This window comes from Alosa alosa, chromosome 22, assembly GCF_017589495.1.
Source record: "Alosa alosa isolate M-15738 ecotype Scorff River chromosome 22, AALO_Geno_1.1, whole genome shotgun sequence".
Lineage (NCBI taxonomy): Eukaryota > Metazoa > Chordata > Actinopteri > Clupeiformes > Clupeidae > Alosa > Alosa alosa.
The window spans coordinates 27,258,467-27,275,074 of record NC_063210.1 but is presented as its reverse complement, the minus strand read 5'-3'; the positions used below and the strand labels follow the sequence as shown (position 1 = coordinate 27,275,074).

Here is a 16,608-nt window from a genome sequence, read left to right as displayed (position 1 = left end):
ATTTATGTATTTTATCTAATGACATAGAAAACATAATGAATTGCATCCACATATCCTTATGCACAACTTTTATTCACTAGCGACTAGCCTAAAACCGTCAGGCTGATTACTCTCACGTAGGCTATTTCTTAAAGTGACAGGCACTCAATTACACCTACTCATCACCAATGTGCACTCAATTAGACCTACACACCCCAGATTTGCCTAAGTGTTATAGTTTAAACGTCAATATGAAGCATTCAAATTACTAAATATGTTTAGCTACTAGTAATTACTAGTAAAATGCTATACATTAAAGTACATTTGTACATTTTTACAATAATATAAATACATTATTAACTAAATACTCTTTATGAATTTAAAAATATATGAAATAGAAACATATCACGTAAGCCATCATTTTCAGTGTGTGTTTGTGTGTGTGTGGAGAGAGTCAAGCAGAATCTAGGATGTCCACTGTTGTGAATGATCCCACTACAGTATATATTACTGATGACGTCAGGGTGGTGGGGGCCCCAAAATCAAACACATTTTTAAAAAGGTATCGAAGAAGTATAGAAAATATCGCAATTCTTGACTTGGTATCAGAATCGACCCCCAAATTGTGTAAATCCCCCCTACATGAATAAAGGGGGGAATCCCCATTTTGAAAAATGAATTTTAAGCCCTGCAACAGTATTGTAACAGTATTTTAACAAAGACTATTACAAACTATAGAACAAGTGCAAAAGAAAGTGCAAAACAACAAAATGTGCAAATGTGATCAGTCACTACTTATGGCAGAGCTGACAACTAGCATCGTTACAAGCCATCCTCCTTGGCTTTAAAAAGATAATTTCAAGGGCACTTTGGTAATTGCACTGTTTTACTATTGGACCATTAATGCTTATCTTCATGCAGGCTGTCAGACTGTTGCCCCGCAGCCTGTTCCGCAAGTCTGTCCTGATCTATACACCGAGAGTGAATGAAGTTTACATTATTTTATAGTTTTGTGTAATATGGATGGAATTTGAGCGCGGAGCGCTTTTTAATTTAGAGGCCGGAGTGGCTGCTCTGTTCCGCTCCAATACCGCTCACGGCTCCTACACACAGTTGCGTTCCGTCAACGCATGCCAGTGGGTGTTCCCGACGGTAGCTATGCAAATGACTTGAAGTGTAACCGTAATTTGATTGGTTGGTGCTGTCAGTCGATTGGCTTGATTGGCCGGTGCCGACTGTCGGTGCAGCAACAGCTGAACTCCTCAACGCGAGCGGCGGGAGAAACACAACGCGACGGACCCACAATTCAGTTCGGCAACAGATGACGTGAGCCCATGTAAAGTGAATGGGATGCGTCTCCAGCAACGCAACGCACGCAGCTGTGTGTAGGGGCCGACACACCACGAGTCTTAGGCATGCCCAACTGTCTTCCTATTAAAACCAAGACCGTTAAATTTCAAAGATATTGGCCATATAGCCTAAGTTCGTTGATGGGGATGGAGTTAGCTAAATCATTTAGAAAGCATACGCGTAGGCACGGATGCGCCTGGAGGGGCCTAGGCCCGTCTATTGTCAGTCTTGCGGTCAAATTCGCGTCAGGTCAATTTAGCTCCCCGGTCCCAAAAAGCTAAGAGCAACGGCAATATATTTCACTCAGAACATTTATTTTAAAAGACTGCAACACTGTGCAACAACAAGCTTGGCAACGTTAATACACATAAGCATAAAACTAAAGGGATTTGCCAAAAGAATACAGGCTTAGCATCCAAGTTTTACTTTAGCCTTCTACTGTCATTACTTAGTACTGAGGGACTCTGGCCGCCCTGCTGGACTGGTTGTGTATTGTCTGACATCTTATGTTTTGATGCCATGTGTCTTTGTTGTGGCCTGAATCCCACCTCCAACTTGCCACTCCCTGTTTTTTCCCGCCACTTTCTGCCCACACCTGTGCTGTTCATCAGTCTGCGTCATTGTGCTGCATCATTGTGCTTTCCTGTTTTTGGATACTCTGCCTGTTTTGCCTGAACTTTTGTGTTTTGGATACTCAGCCTGGATCTTTTGTGCTTTGCCCTTTTTGAAACTTTTCGTGTTTGGACTGTATCTCTTGTGCTTTGCTCTGTTGCTGTCTGGCTGCAACAATAAAACTGAACTACGCAGGTTTCTGGTCTGCATTTGGGTCCTTGCCTGCAAGTCCTAACATCTACTTGATATGAAGCAGATTCAAATTGATCACGTTTTTCTTTGCTCTCCGTAGCACACTCATGTTTCCGCAAAATGAATCTTTACTCACTGAAACAGTGTCACCACCACATGGTTGTTCTTGCTCTACATTGTTAGTATCTAGTTGTTTTGTAGGAATAGTATGCTGACTTATCAGTTTCCTTTCTAACAGCAGCGTAGCCAGAAATGTCCAAATGGGTGGGCACAGAAAAAACGGAATTGACTGATTGTTGAGAGCGAGGAGCGAGATACTTGCACCGCTCAGCTCCGCTCACTAGCTCTGATTCGGAGGCATATCACATATGTAAAGATTATAAAATCTGATTATTTTTCGATTCGTGACACGTTTCTTCTTATTTTTTTAATGCGTTCTGCAGAGAAGGGAGATTGACATTGGTCACGGTTTGGAATGAAAGGGAGAAAACGGGACACGTTTTTTTTTTTTTTTTTTAAAAGGCGGCAGGCTTGTTTTACCAAAGGCGACGCTTTGACTGCAAAGTGCTGCAGGAAACCCTGTTATTTCTGTCCTTCCCAGACTACGTTAAAATAGTGTGTTTAGCAACCATCATTTAAAACTACGTTAAAATAGTGTGTTTAGCAACCAGAATTTAAAAAACATCTATGGAATACAACCCTAGCAGCGCCCCTGTGTACATGTGAGTGAGTGAGTGAATAGTGTGTGAGTGTGTCGTTGGTGTGTGTGTAGTGTGTGTGTTCTTACGGGTCTTGGGCTGATCTCCATCTGTGTTGTTCTCCTCCTCCTTCACTGGCTGTTCTTCAGTTCTACAGCAGTCCACCAGCACCACTGACGCCCTCCGGAACCGGCACAGACGCACCAGGTCCGCAGGGGACAGCTCGGGTTCTGGGTCCGCAGGGGGTAGGTCGGGTTCTGGGTCCGCAGGGGACAGCTCGGGTTCTGGGTCCGCAGGGGATGGGTCGGGTTCTGGATCTGATGAAGACTCGTCTGTTTCTGATTCTGATGAAGACTGGTCCATTTCAGGGTCTTTTGGGGACTGGTCTGGTTCTGGGTCTGATGGAGTCTGATCTGGTTCTGGGTCTGATGGAGTCTGATCCGGTTCTGGGTCTGATGGGGACTGGTCCTCCTCAGAGCCGAGGACCGGAGCCATTTTTTCTAAAACTGATGAAATAAAGAGGGAAATTCAAATGCAAGCGCTTTTCAAGCAAACAAGTAAACATACAATATCCCCCAAACTCAAGCATACAAGTAAACATACAATATCCCCCAAACTCAAGCATACAAGTAAACATACAATATCCCCCAAACTCAAGCAAACAAGTAAACATACAATATCCCCCAAACTCAAGCAAACAAGTAAACATACAATATCCCCCAAACTCAACTCCTCCTCTCAGAAAGACCTTCCCCTTTCTGCTTGCTGTGCAGCTCAAGAGTTCTGCGTTTAATACCTCCACTGCAGGGCAGATAGGTTTACTTCAGTCCTTTAGTCAGGCTGACAAGCAGAACAATTGTGCATCTTATGACTAAAGCATGAACGTTTCACATATAATCAACACACTCTAAGGTTTCATTTCATATAATCTACACCAAAGATTCTAGAACAGAGCTCTGCTCTAGAATCTTTGATCTACACACTCTAAGGTTTCCACTTATTCTACACACTATATGGTTTCATTTCATATAATCTACACACTAATTTCATAATCTACACTTTAATTTATTGGCACCTCTGCTAAAGTTGATTAAAAAGAGGAATATAAAAATCATCTTTTGGAAATTTATCTTAATGCCTTAAATTTAAAAAAAGAGGAAATATCCAACCTTTAAGGACACCAATTTTCTTTGTGAATGAATAATGTATCATAAATAAATAAATGTTCTTCCTTAAAATACAGGGGTCATCCGTATTGGCACCCCTATGTTAAATTCCCATAGAGGCAGGAAGATTGATATTTTTTAAGACCAGTTATTTCATGGATCCAGGATACTATGCATCCTGATAAAGTTCCCTTGGCCTTTGAAATTTAAATAGCCCCACATCATCACATACCCTTCACCATACCTAGAGATTGGCATGGTTTTATTTCAGTTAGCCTATTAGCTGGTTTGATTTGCATTGAGCTTCAATGAGCATCAATATTTACAATATGTAGGCTACTTATGGCAGTTTTACTGAACTTATCAAGTTTATTTGTACCCAGAGGTAGATTTTGCCCTCATACACACATATGGGAAAAGCAAAAACACAGCTGTTTTATGCGGCAAAACGTTACCTAAGGCTTATAGTTTCCTTTGTTTGCTAAAACCACACAGACAGACAGAAGGCTAAAACATGTAACGTTAGACTAGGTTACTTCCTACTCGCACGGTAGGTTAACACACCTTCGCTTTAACGTCTCTCCGGTGTCGCGACAGAAAGGCTGCAGCTCGTGTTGCCTCCCAGTTTCCGTTTATGTTCGGCACCCCACAAATTAACAAAATAAATACCGCGATTTAATTAATTATGCAAGCTTAGTTCGTTTTCTAGCAACAAACATAAATGTGATCAAAACAACCTCTGAAGCAGTCTGCTAACGTCACAGTAGTGTGAAACTAGCGACAGTACAGGAAATTCCAATATGGCCGCCATTCGCGAATCATTCAAAATAAAAGTCAGAACATAGTCATTACTTTTTCAATGAAAAAGTAATGAATATGTTTAAAAATTATTAATTTAAAACTGTATTGTGTTACCAAAGGGAAAGTAAATTTAGAAAATAATTAAGACATTTAAATCGAAAATACACATTAGAATGCTATATTTTTTCAACGTCAATATAATTAAACTGTGTGGATGTGAAAACAATAAGTTGTGCATATGTAAAAGGGGGGTGAAATGGAATCCTTATAACATGTACTTTCAGAATATATATAGATATTTATACCAAGTTCGCCTTTGTGAGTGCCAGCCCATACTAAGTGTGTACCGAGTCATATACTATGTCTACCATTGACATACACTGTTGAACTTCAAATTGTGTGGCTGTGAAAACAATAAGTTGTGCATATGTAAAAGGGGGGTGAAATGAAATCATTATAACATGTACTTTCAGAATATATATAGATGTTTATACCAAATTCGCCTTTGTAGGTACCAGGCCATACTAAGTGTGTATCAAGTCATATACTATGTCTGCCATTGACATACACTGTTGAACTTCAAATTGTGTGGCTGTGAAAACAATAAGTTGTGCATATCTATAAGTGGGGTGAAATGGAATCCTTATAACATGTACTGTCATATTTATGCCTGTAAAAACTATATATATTCTTAAAGTACATGTTATAAGGATTTCATTTCACCCCCCTTTTACGTATGCACAACTTATTGTTTTCACAGCCACACAATTTGAAGTTCAGCAGTGTACCAATGACAGGCCTGTAGTATATGACTCGGTACACACTTGGTATGGCCTGGTACTCACAAAGGCTTAATTTGGTATAAACATCTATATATATTCTGAAAGTACATGTTATAAGGATTTCATTTGACCCCACTTTTACATATGCACAACTTATTGTTTTCACAGCCACACAATTTGAAGTTCAACAGTGTATGTCAATGACAGGCCTAAAGTATATGACTCGGTACAGAGTTAGTATGGCCTGGTACTCACAAAGGCGAACTTGGTATAAATATCTATATGTATTCTGAAAGTACATGTTATAATGATTTCATTTCACCCCACTTTTACATATGCACAACGTATTGTTTTCACAGCCACACAATTTGAAGTTCAACAGTGTATGTCAATGGCAGACATAGTATATGACTTGATACAGAGTTAGTATGGCCTTGTACCTACAAAGGCGAATTTGGTATAGATATCTTTATATATTCTGAAAGTACATGTTATAAGGATTTAATTTCACTCCCTTTTTACATATGCACAACTTATTGTTTTCACAGCCACACAATTTGAAGTTAAACAGTGTGTGTCATTAGAAGGCCTAGTGACTTGGTATTGCCTGGTACTACAAAGGCGAACTTGGTATAAATATCTATGTGTATTCTGAAAGTATATGTTATAAGGAGTCCATTTTACCCCCTTTTAAATATGCACAACTTATTGTTTCCATAGCCACACAATTTAAAGTCCAATAGTATAGTGTATAGTATGACAGGCCTAGGGTAGGCTATATGAGTCCCATTATAGAGTTAGTATGGCATATACCTATAAAGATCTAATTTGGCATAAATATCTATTCTGAAAGTACAAGGAGTCCATTTTAGCCTACCACCCTAAGTTTGAACTAAGTGTTATTTGATAATAGTGTTATTTTAGGTCTTGTTAATGAAAAAGGTAATCCTTCCACAATTATATTAATGCAAAGTATAATTGTATAAAAACATTAACTTTAAATCGATGTATAGTACATTATTATAAAACATTAACTTTAAATATACATTTTAAAAACATTAACTTTAAATCGATGTATAGTACATTATTATAAAACATTAACTTTAAATCGATGTATAGTACATTATTATAAAACATTAACTTTAAAATGTATAGTACATTAACTTTAAATCGATGTATAGTACATTATTATAACACATTAACTTTAAATTTAACTTTAAATCGATGTATAGTACATTATTATAACACATTAACTTTAAATCGATGTATAGTACATTATTATAACACATTAACTTTAAATCGATGTATAGTACATTATTATAACACATTAACTTTAAATCGATGTATAGTACATTATTATAAAACATTAACTTTAAATCGATGTATAGTACATTATTTTAAATATAGTACATTATTATAAAACATTAAAAATCGATGTATAGTACATTATTATAAAACATTAACTTTAAATCGATGTATAGTACATTATTATAAATCGATGTATAGTACATTATTATAAATCGATGTATAGTACATTATTATCCCCTTTTTCTATGTTTGTTTTTGTTCCCCTCTCTTTTAATAGTCGCCTACATCAGGAGATGGAGACGCTTTGTCCAGAGAATGTCCTTAGATCGGCTCTGGTTTGTCTTGCCTTGCATTGAGAAAGCTGTTATGCGGAGATCACTTCCGCTCAATTTCAAGGATGTTAGCAAGACAATTCTGCTACAATTACAACATTTGCACATGCATTTACATAGGCTAAGTTTCAGCAACATGTTTACATTTCGTGTAAACCTTTGAAAAATACTCTGAAAACCGAATTTTAACCTACTTTATCTGATCATTCGTCTGTACCTTTATTTTGACGCTTTTCGCCGCCATATTGCCCGCTATTGTCACGTACTGTCGCTTACTGTCGCTAGCTCCACGGAACTTAACGTCACTGCCAACTCCTTCTTTTGTGTATGAGACAGTTGGATGAGCATTATCGCCGCCGACTGGACTGGAAGTGGAATAAAAGAGAACGCCAATCAAGCGGTTTAAATAAATGTAGGATTAAGTAGTTTAACACTATTTTGTAGTTTCCTTGCCTACCACACTGACTGTCTTCTGAACAGATTTCCCTAATTTGTTAGGTGTACAAAGACCAAGGCCAAAACACGCCCACTAAGACTGAAATGTACAGAGCTTTTTATCAGAGAGGGTTAGAGCTTCAAGGAGTGATCAAGGATCTTTGTTTTTTTATAACTCCAAAAGCCTACAGAGCTTTTATAACTCCAAAAACGTTTTATTCAGGCTAGGCTACTGCTAATTGCAAGAAAACAGCCTTCAACAGCTGAAGAAAGGGGAACACGTTAGGTGATCTGAATAGGCTACTGAAATGATACGAGTGAAAGACTATCAGTAAAGGTTTCTATTTATTAATAAAAAGAGAAACAAATATTTCAACAATATCTACACAAGGACCGGTGGGGTATAGGTGACAGCATCAGACATCATGGTGATACAGCGACGCTAAAACAGAGCCACTTTCGTGTCACAGCATACCCTGGCTTTGAGCGCAACATATGAGAGAGACATGGAGAACTGGTGAAGTGATGACAGATGAGATGAGAGACAGACAGACAGATAGATAGATAGATAGATAGATAGATAGATAGAGAGGCTGATAACACTCAGAACAATTAAACACACTCAGAACAAGAAAAACAATAATATAATGATGTAATTACACCATGTGGATCAACAGCTATACCTCCTCTGAGGTGTTCCACATGAGAGAGAGAGAGAGAGAGAGAGAGAGATGGATAGATGGATCCCTCCTCTGAGGCGTTACACAGTATGACAGAGAGAGAGAGAGACAGACAGACAGACAGATGGATCACTACCTTCCACTGAGGCATTCCACAGTGAGACAGACAGATCACTACCCTGCTCTGAGGTGATCCACAGTGAGACAGACAGACAGACAGATCACTACCCTGCTCTGAGGTGATCCACAGTGAGACAGACAGACAGACAGACAGATCACTACCCTGCTCTGAGGTGATCCACAGGTCCGGCTGCCTCAGTAGAGCAGCCTGCACCACAGACCTGGACAGCCATTTCACCTGCTGACCCCTGGTGGACACTTCAGGTACATCACATCCTATGATCACATCACAGACAGACTTGCAGCATCTCTATCCTAATGTAAATGTAAATCAGGTTTTTAGGCCAAGTATACTTGCGTATACAAGGAACTTGGTCTTTGCATTTATCCATCCGTGATATAAAAAAAAAAGGTGGGCATGGGAGAGCAGTGCTCAACCACTTCCCAACAATACAATCTATTCTTCTACCCAAAGCCACATGGGCACTGCCCACCGCACTGCCAAACACCGCCACTAGGTGGTGCTGAGGTGTGTGCATGGTTGTGCGTGATGATGTTATGGCAGCATATTAAGAATTAGGATCTTAAGGTATCTTAAGTCGTTTACTTTCCTATGTGCGTTTCCCATAACTATACCTTAAGCTATACCTATACCTTATATCAGTGTTTTTCAACCTTTTTTGTGCCACGGCACACTTTTGACACTTAAAATGTCCCACGGCACACTAACATCCTGTGTGAAGAAAAAATAAACATACCATAGCCTAAAATTTCAAATAATACACAGATATGGCCTCATTATGGCCTATTATATCCTCTCCAGCTGTATCGCTGTGTGGGGCGGAAGCTGCACTGAATACAACAGGAAAGCCCTGCAGCGCAAGTCACCCCGCTCACAATTTGTTTGATCTACTGCCCTCTGGGAAGAGGTACAGAAGCCTGCGCTCCCGCACCACCAGACTCACCAACAGCTTCATACACCAGGCTGTTAGGATGCTGAACTCTCTCCCCCCTCCACCCTCAGCCACATAACATCCTGGACTTTGGACCCACAATGGCTGCCTTGCACTACTCCACTTGTACACTTGGGAACTTGTTTGTTGTTGTCCTGTTGTCCTGAAAACACAACACTTCTGCTGCTCTTACATAACTTGCACCACTATGCCACTTGCTTACTTAGGTCAAACAGAACTACCTCAGCCATTTATTGGCCTGACTTTGCACTATTATATTGACTGTCTATGCACAATTGCACAATTTCAACCCAATTTTGCTGCTCTTATTTCTTCATTGTATGTGCCTTCTTATTTACTTTTTATTGTTTACTTGAATGTTATGTTTGTCTGTGGACTTAATTGGTAAAATTTGTCTTGTCTTCACCGTGGGATAGTGAGAAACGTAAATTCGATCTCTTTGTATGTCTGGGCATGTGAAGAAATTGACAATAAAGCTGACTTTGACTTTGACTATGCAAGCTCTGCTCAATAAAACAAGCGCCCTCTGTTTCATTTGTAGGTGACTATATCTAATTTAATTGTTGTTATGAACTGGATATGTGATGATTCTGGGAATAGATATGGGGCCCCCGTTTTACAATGCCTGCATACCACAAATAGTGCAATCATACAATCAATGAAAGCAACAGTTGCTTTTCTGGACCAGTGAGTGAGATTTGGGTAATTTTCTGCGGCACACCTGATGATCTCTCACGGCACACTAGTGTGCCCCGGCACAGTGGTTGAAAAACACTGCCTTATATACATATACCTTAACTATACGTTAAGAGGCTAAATTTGTGTTTCTGGTATTGATTACTGCCATTCACACGTGCCAATGCCTGAGGGGAGTGGGAGTGGGATGGGGATATGAGCCGGAGCCAGAGGGGTGGGATGGGGATATGAGCCGGAGCCAGAGGGGTGGGTCGGTACCATCTGAGGGGAGTGGGATGGGCATATGAGCCGGAGCCAGAGGGGTGGGTTGGGAAATGAGCCGGAGCCAGAGGGGTGGGTCGGTACCATCTGAGGGGAGTGGGATGGGGATATGAGCCGGAGCCAGAGGGGTGGGTCGGTACCATCTGAGGGGAGTGGGATGGGGATATGAGCCGGAGCCAGAGGGGTGGGTCGGTACCATCTGAGGGGAGTGGGATGGGGATATGAGCCGGAGCCAGAGGGGTGGGATGGGGATATGAGCCGGAGCCAGAGGGGTGGGTCGGTACCATCTGAGGGGAGTGGGATGGGGATATGAGCCGGAGCCAGAGGGGTGGGTCGGTACCATCTGAGGGGAGTGGGATGGGGATATGAGCCGGAGCCAGAGGGGTGGGTCGGTACCATCTGAGGGGAGTGGGATGGGGATATGAGCCGGAGCCAGAGGGGTGGGATGGGGATATGAGCCGGAGCCAGAGGGGTGGGTCGGTACCATCTGAGGGGAGTGGGATGGGGATATGAGCCGAGCCAGAGGGGTGGGTGGGGTACCATCTGAGGGGAGTGGGATGGGCATATGAGCCGAGCCAGAGGGGTGGGTCGGTACCATCTGAGGGAGTGGGATGGGCATATGAGCCGGAGCCAGAGGGGTGGGTCGGTACCATCTGAGGGGAATAAGTCTCAGAGTGATTTTAGGGAATAAGTGATAGCATTGCATTGGTAGCAGCTTTTTGTGTGGAATCACCCTGTTCATGTCTGTTATACGCTTATGCAGGGATACATTACAGGTTAATTGGCTAAACAACTTAACTAATAGATATCCCCACAAAACTTCCACAGCTGATTATTTACACTATGTCAATAATATTTTGTATTGAAAGTTCTCTGAAATATTATGTATAAATGTTTAAAATAGCCATTATATAATAAAATATACAGACATACCTTTCAAGTACAGAAATCTTAACATTGGATGAAGTCAGATTCAAAATTCTTCTTTTTGTATTTCATGTTCAAAAAGAATTCCTGAAATACTGTATTTTTGAGATGACATTTATATTTGTATTTTTATTTTATTTACTGAACAACAAAATGTCACAAAACGCTTATCTTGGATTTAGTGGCTATGCCATCTAACAAAAAAACATTTAACATTTATCCTAAAACTGCATAACCTAAAGAGAGGTTCAGACCTGGGGCCTGTTGCACAAAAGCAGAATTAAGACATCCGGGATAAGTTACTGAGCTGCGCTCAATGAATCCAAAACAAGAGCGCAAAGGCTTAATTGGTTGCACAACGAGCAAGCCAGGATGAGCGGATTCATCAAGCCAGGTGAAACCTATCCTGGATAAGTCTTACCACGGCTCCCTCAAATAGACCCCCCCAATCGATCACAGATTCACTGATTCACCATGGCAACTAGAGTGGCTTCATTGCTTCTTCTAATGTGTGAAGTAGGTAGCGATAGCCTTTTCACAACAGCAACAAACAGCAACACCTCTGTTTAGGAGAATATTGCAACTAGTGCCGCGACCACCACGCCGCGAAAATGGTTAGGCACTCCTGTGACGCCACATTGTCGCATGACAGGTCAGGAATGGCGATATGTAAAAGTTAATTAATTATCACAAACGTTTAAATAATGACTTTGAAGCATATTTTACATGGCCCTTAGCTAATCCACTGTTTGCTATTTGGGGCTATAGCGTATACCGGAGCAAGCTCTGTAGTGGTTGATCAATGAAAAATAGTCTCCACGGCTTATTTGATGTGTTTTAATGCAGAAAAACACCCTTGGGTCTATTTTCGCTGGAATTATACTTTAAGGTTTCAGGAGAGCTAGCCCAGCTGCTTGAACAAGATGTACAAAGGTTCCATACTCAGTGTCAGTGTGGTCAATCGTCCGCTGGATCGGTTGAGTGTGCTGGCGTTGTTTGAGGCGATGTCAAGAGGACGGGGTGTGTCCTCCTGTGTGGGTGTGTTGGTGTTTCTGAAGATAATCCAAACGAATGAAGCTCTTGCCACACTGAGCGCACATGTATGGTCTCTCTCCAGTGTGGGTGCGCTCGTGTCTCCGCAGTTTCCCCACTTCGATGAAGCTCCTGGCACACTGCGTGCACTGGTACGGTCTCTCTCCTGTGTGGATGCGCTGGTGTCTCTTGAGCTCTCCGTTCAGAGTAAACGTCTTGTCACACTGAGTGCACTGGTACGGTCTCTCTCCTGTGTGGGTCCGCAAGTGGGATTGGAGTTTCCCCACGTAAAGGAACTTCATGTCGCATTGCGGACAATGGAACAGCCCCTCTTCCTTGTGAATGATTCGGTGTTTTTTGAGATCTCCGTACTGCCTGAAGGCCTCACCACACTGAGTGCAGCTGAACGGCTTTCCTCCCATGTGAGTTCGCTGGTGTATTCTGAGACTGTCCTCTCGGGTGTAACTCTTGCTACACTCGGGGCAGGTGTACGGTCTCTCTCCTGTGTGAGTGCCTAAGTGCGTTTTTAAATTATCCTCTCGACTGAAGCGCTTGCCACACTGAGTGCAGCTGTATGGTTTCACCCCTGTGTGAATGCGCTGGTGTATGCTGAGGCTTGACCGAGTCGCGAAGGTCTTGCCACACTCGGAGCAGAGGTACAGTCTCTCTCCCGAGTGAGTGCGCTCGTGACTTTTGAGGTGTCCTGCTTCAAAGAAGCTCTTGTCACACTGAGTGCAGCTGTGTCGCCTCTCTCCCGTGTGCATGCGCTGGTGTCTTCTGAGTTTTCGAGCGTCGATGAAATTGCGGGCACACTCGCCACATGGGTACGGCCTCTCTCCCGTGTGAGTGCGCAGGTGTGAGTTGAGACGATCCTCTCGACTGAAGCTCTGGCCGCACTGAGTGCAGAGGTATGGTCTCTCCCCGGTGCATACATGTTTATGTAAACTAGACTCCCGACTGAAACGCTTGCTACACTGACCACACTGGTATGGCTTCTCTCCTTTGTGAGTGCGCTGGGGACCTTTGAAGCTTGACTGGGCAGTTGAACTCTCTCCACACTCTGCGGACTGCTGTGTCCTTTCTTCAGTGAGAGCGTGCAGGTGTGTTTTGAGCTTCTTTCTGGACTGGGAACCAGAGAACGGCAGATTTCCTGTGAGAGAATAATGATGTTTAACGGAAAAAAAAACATGAGAAGACAAGACATCTGCACCACAGCACAGACTAACATCAATGACTTTCTTACACTAATCTACCTGTAGAAAACTGCTGTATAAAATATATATATATATAATATATATATATATATATATATATATATATTCCAGCAGTGGTGCTATTAATCGAAGGAAGCTAAACCCACCCCCCCATTACTCCTTAAATGATGACTTCTGTGGATTTTTGCAGCATGATTAAGTTTATTACTTGAACTGGACAGGATTATTCATGTTTTTCTTTCACCTTTTTCATGTACATTATTACGTCAATACATAATTATTACTTACATTATTATTAGAAATTGAAATGAAACAAAAATTAAATGGCACGATGCACAACACAGAAAATTATTATTTACTATTAATTACAAAAAATTAAAGCTTAATCATAGGCCACATCTCACCTGTGAGCTAAATTAATACTATTTAGAATGTATGAACTATATAGACTTCTTTTTCATGTCATTACACTGTATTGGTGCTGTGCAGGTGGAATTGAGTGCCTGTCACTTTAAGGGCGGGACGGCCCGTGAGGCTTGCTTGATTCTCACAGTTTTACTATAAGCTAATTTAGTAGCGTTGTTATGCATTGTGCATAAGGATATGTGGATGAAATTAACTATGTTCAAAAGCCTAACAACTCGAAGAAAATCTATCTTGGATTATAGGAGATAATTGGTGAGCTCTAAAGGAATTATAAATAACTATCTCCAGATGTAAATGGTTGCATATCCTATTATTCAAATTCAATTAAACCCACCAGTAGGCTAGATCTTAATTTCACAGCCTAGGCATGTTAGCAACACAGAGCTTGAAAGCATTGACTGTATAGAACAAACAAAAACGAAACCCTGTGTGGGATTTATCTGGGAATAGGCTACTGAAGGTAGGGGCGAGCTACTGTACCTCGCTGGCATGTTTAATTTGGTTCCTTGGTTAAAATATAATGTTTGTACAAATTGCGTCTGCTAATAAACTTAAACCTAAACACATACAAACGTGATTTCCTGTGAAATCCCTGACTGTGCCTTCCATATTAGCCTACTATTATTTGTTGACATCAAACCTGGAGAGGAACAAACGGCAGCTGTGCCCGAAGTTCACTTTTTTTTTTAATTAGGTCTTTTGTGAAGGCACTTAAATTCTAGGAGCGGTGCTGCGCCACTGCTGAATGCATTGTATTAGGGTTGTCAAACGATTAATCGCACATTTTATCACATGATTAAAATTCTATTTTTTCGCATTTCTGAACTTTCCAGAAGTCCATATTAACAATGTAAAGCAATTCTTACAAGTGTATCTTGATTGGGAATCAAATGGAAGCAAATAAATTTACTTTATGAGCTTAACTTTAAAGCGATACCATTTGGGGAAATACACTCATTTTCCACCTCCCCTCGAGTTAAACAATTGAGTTTTACCTTTCTCCAGTTCATCCAGCCGTTCTCGGAGTCTGACAGTAGCCCTTTTAGCTCCAGCTCATTGAATCAGACCAGGCTGATTAGACCGTCAGACTCAGAGAACGGCTGGATGAACTGGGGAAAACTCAATTGTTGGAGGTGGGGAGGTGGAAAATGAGTTTTTCCCTAGATGGTGGATTATCCCTTTAAGACGTATTATTTCAACTCTACAGTTGTTTTTTCTACAGTTTGTATTTGGAGCCTACGCACTGCACTGACGATAGCCACTGTTAAGGCGCAGATTTCTTTTTTGGGGGGAGGGATATTTCAGCGGGCCTGAGTCAACACAATATATCTTATAAACTGAAATAAATGCTACAGCAGAAGTGCATGCACACAATGTACAGTAGGCTACACACATTATAAAGGGCATAACAAATAAAGAATACTCCATATAGCCTATATTCATTATCTTTGAGTTCAGTTGAAAATAAGGAACTTTTCATATTGAGAAAAAACCTATGCACAAGTGCATGTGCCAAATGCAACCCAGTCCTACAGCACATTTCAATGAATGTGTGTGTGTGAGTGTGAGTCCAGACCTCCATCCCATGTTCATTTCACGTGTAACAGTGTAGAAGTGTGAACAATGTTCAGCTTGTAGATTAGAGCTTAAACTTAATGTGCTTCTGTGATATTTTAATTCCATGTCAACTGAGCCGACACCAGCACCGACATAATTGTGTGTGTGTGTGTGTGTGTGTGTGTGTGTGTGTGTGTGTGTGTGTGTGTGTGTGTGTGTGTGTGTGTGTGTGTGGGTGTGTTCTTACGGGTCTTGGGCTGATCTCCATCTGTGTTGTTCTCCTCCTCCTTCACTGGCTGTTCTTCAGTTCTACAGCAGTCCACCAGCACCACTGACGCCCTCCGGAACTGGCACAGACGCACCAGGTCCGCAGGGGACAGTTCGGGTTCTGGGTCTGATGAAGACTGGTCCGTTTCAGGGTCTGATGGGGATTGGTCCGTTTCAGAAGAACTGAGGACCGGAGCCATGCTTGATTTTCCCTCCTATTCTTCATGATGAAAGAGAGAGACAGAGAGTGAGATAAACAGATTCAAAACAGATCAGAAACATAACAAATTGTGGCAAGTTTTAAAGTAAACAGGTTTAGAATATTCTTTAAGTTGAATGACATATCCTTTCTCCTTTGCTATCTAATGATGTGGATAGTCTATTGCAAATAAAGTGCCTGAATCAGTTCAGTTAAGTCTCTGATCAAGTAAAGTGATTAACCAGCTAACGCCAGATTTTCACATAAATGACTGAACTTCAAACCCATCTGCATAATGAAAAGTAGATTACAAAACATTACAAAAAAGCAGTTTTATCAAACTCACTTTCACTGTGCGTTGCTACTTCAAGTCCTCTGCGGGGTGCGTGCAAGAGGTAGCCCCTTCCGCCGGTGCCGTCTGCCTATGTTAGCCTTACGAATACGATGTAACCCAGCCTACGACTCTAAACTTGTAGTGATAGTTTTGTAAAACAAATACCGCATTTCTGTTTCATACACCGTCTCGTCTGTCCTCTTTGTTCAGACAAGAACCTATAATGCGAAGTGAAATCATCTCTAATATCAACATTAACATACACT

The 16,608-nt window shown here is 41.3% G+C and overlaps 1 protein-coding gene across 1 annotated transcript in view; it reads right to left on the bottom strand.

Moving 5' to 3' along the window:
• LOC125287217 (zinc finger protein 271-like) overlaps nucleotides 1–16,608 on the bottom strand; it is a 24,808-nt gene extending 8,200 nt beyond the window's left edge. The window contains exons 1-8 of the mRNA XM_048232777.1: nucleotides 16,355–16,608; nucleotides 15,790–16,029; nucleotides 12,324–13,495; nucleotides 10,871–10,984; nucleotides 10,671–10,785; nucleotides 10,384–10,529; nucleotides 3,562–3,646; nucleotides 2,921–3,337 (exon numbers count right to left, since the gene is read on the bottom strand). Coding sequence (XP_048088734.1) covers nucleotides 2,921–3,337; nucleotides 3,562–3,646; nucleotides 10,384–10,529; nucleotides 10,671–10,785; nucleotides 10,871–10,984; nucleotides 12,324–13,495; nucleotides 15,790–16,009 — 2,269 coding nt within the window. The 5' untranslated portion in view covers nucleotides 16,010–16,029; nucleotides 16,355–16,608. The remainder of the gene's footprint in view (nucleotides 1–2,920; nucleotides 3,338–3,561; nucleotides 3,647–10,383; nucleotides 10,530–10,670; nucleotides 10,786–10,870; nucleotides 10,985–12,323; nucleotides 13,496–15,789; nucleotides 16,030–16,354) is intronic.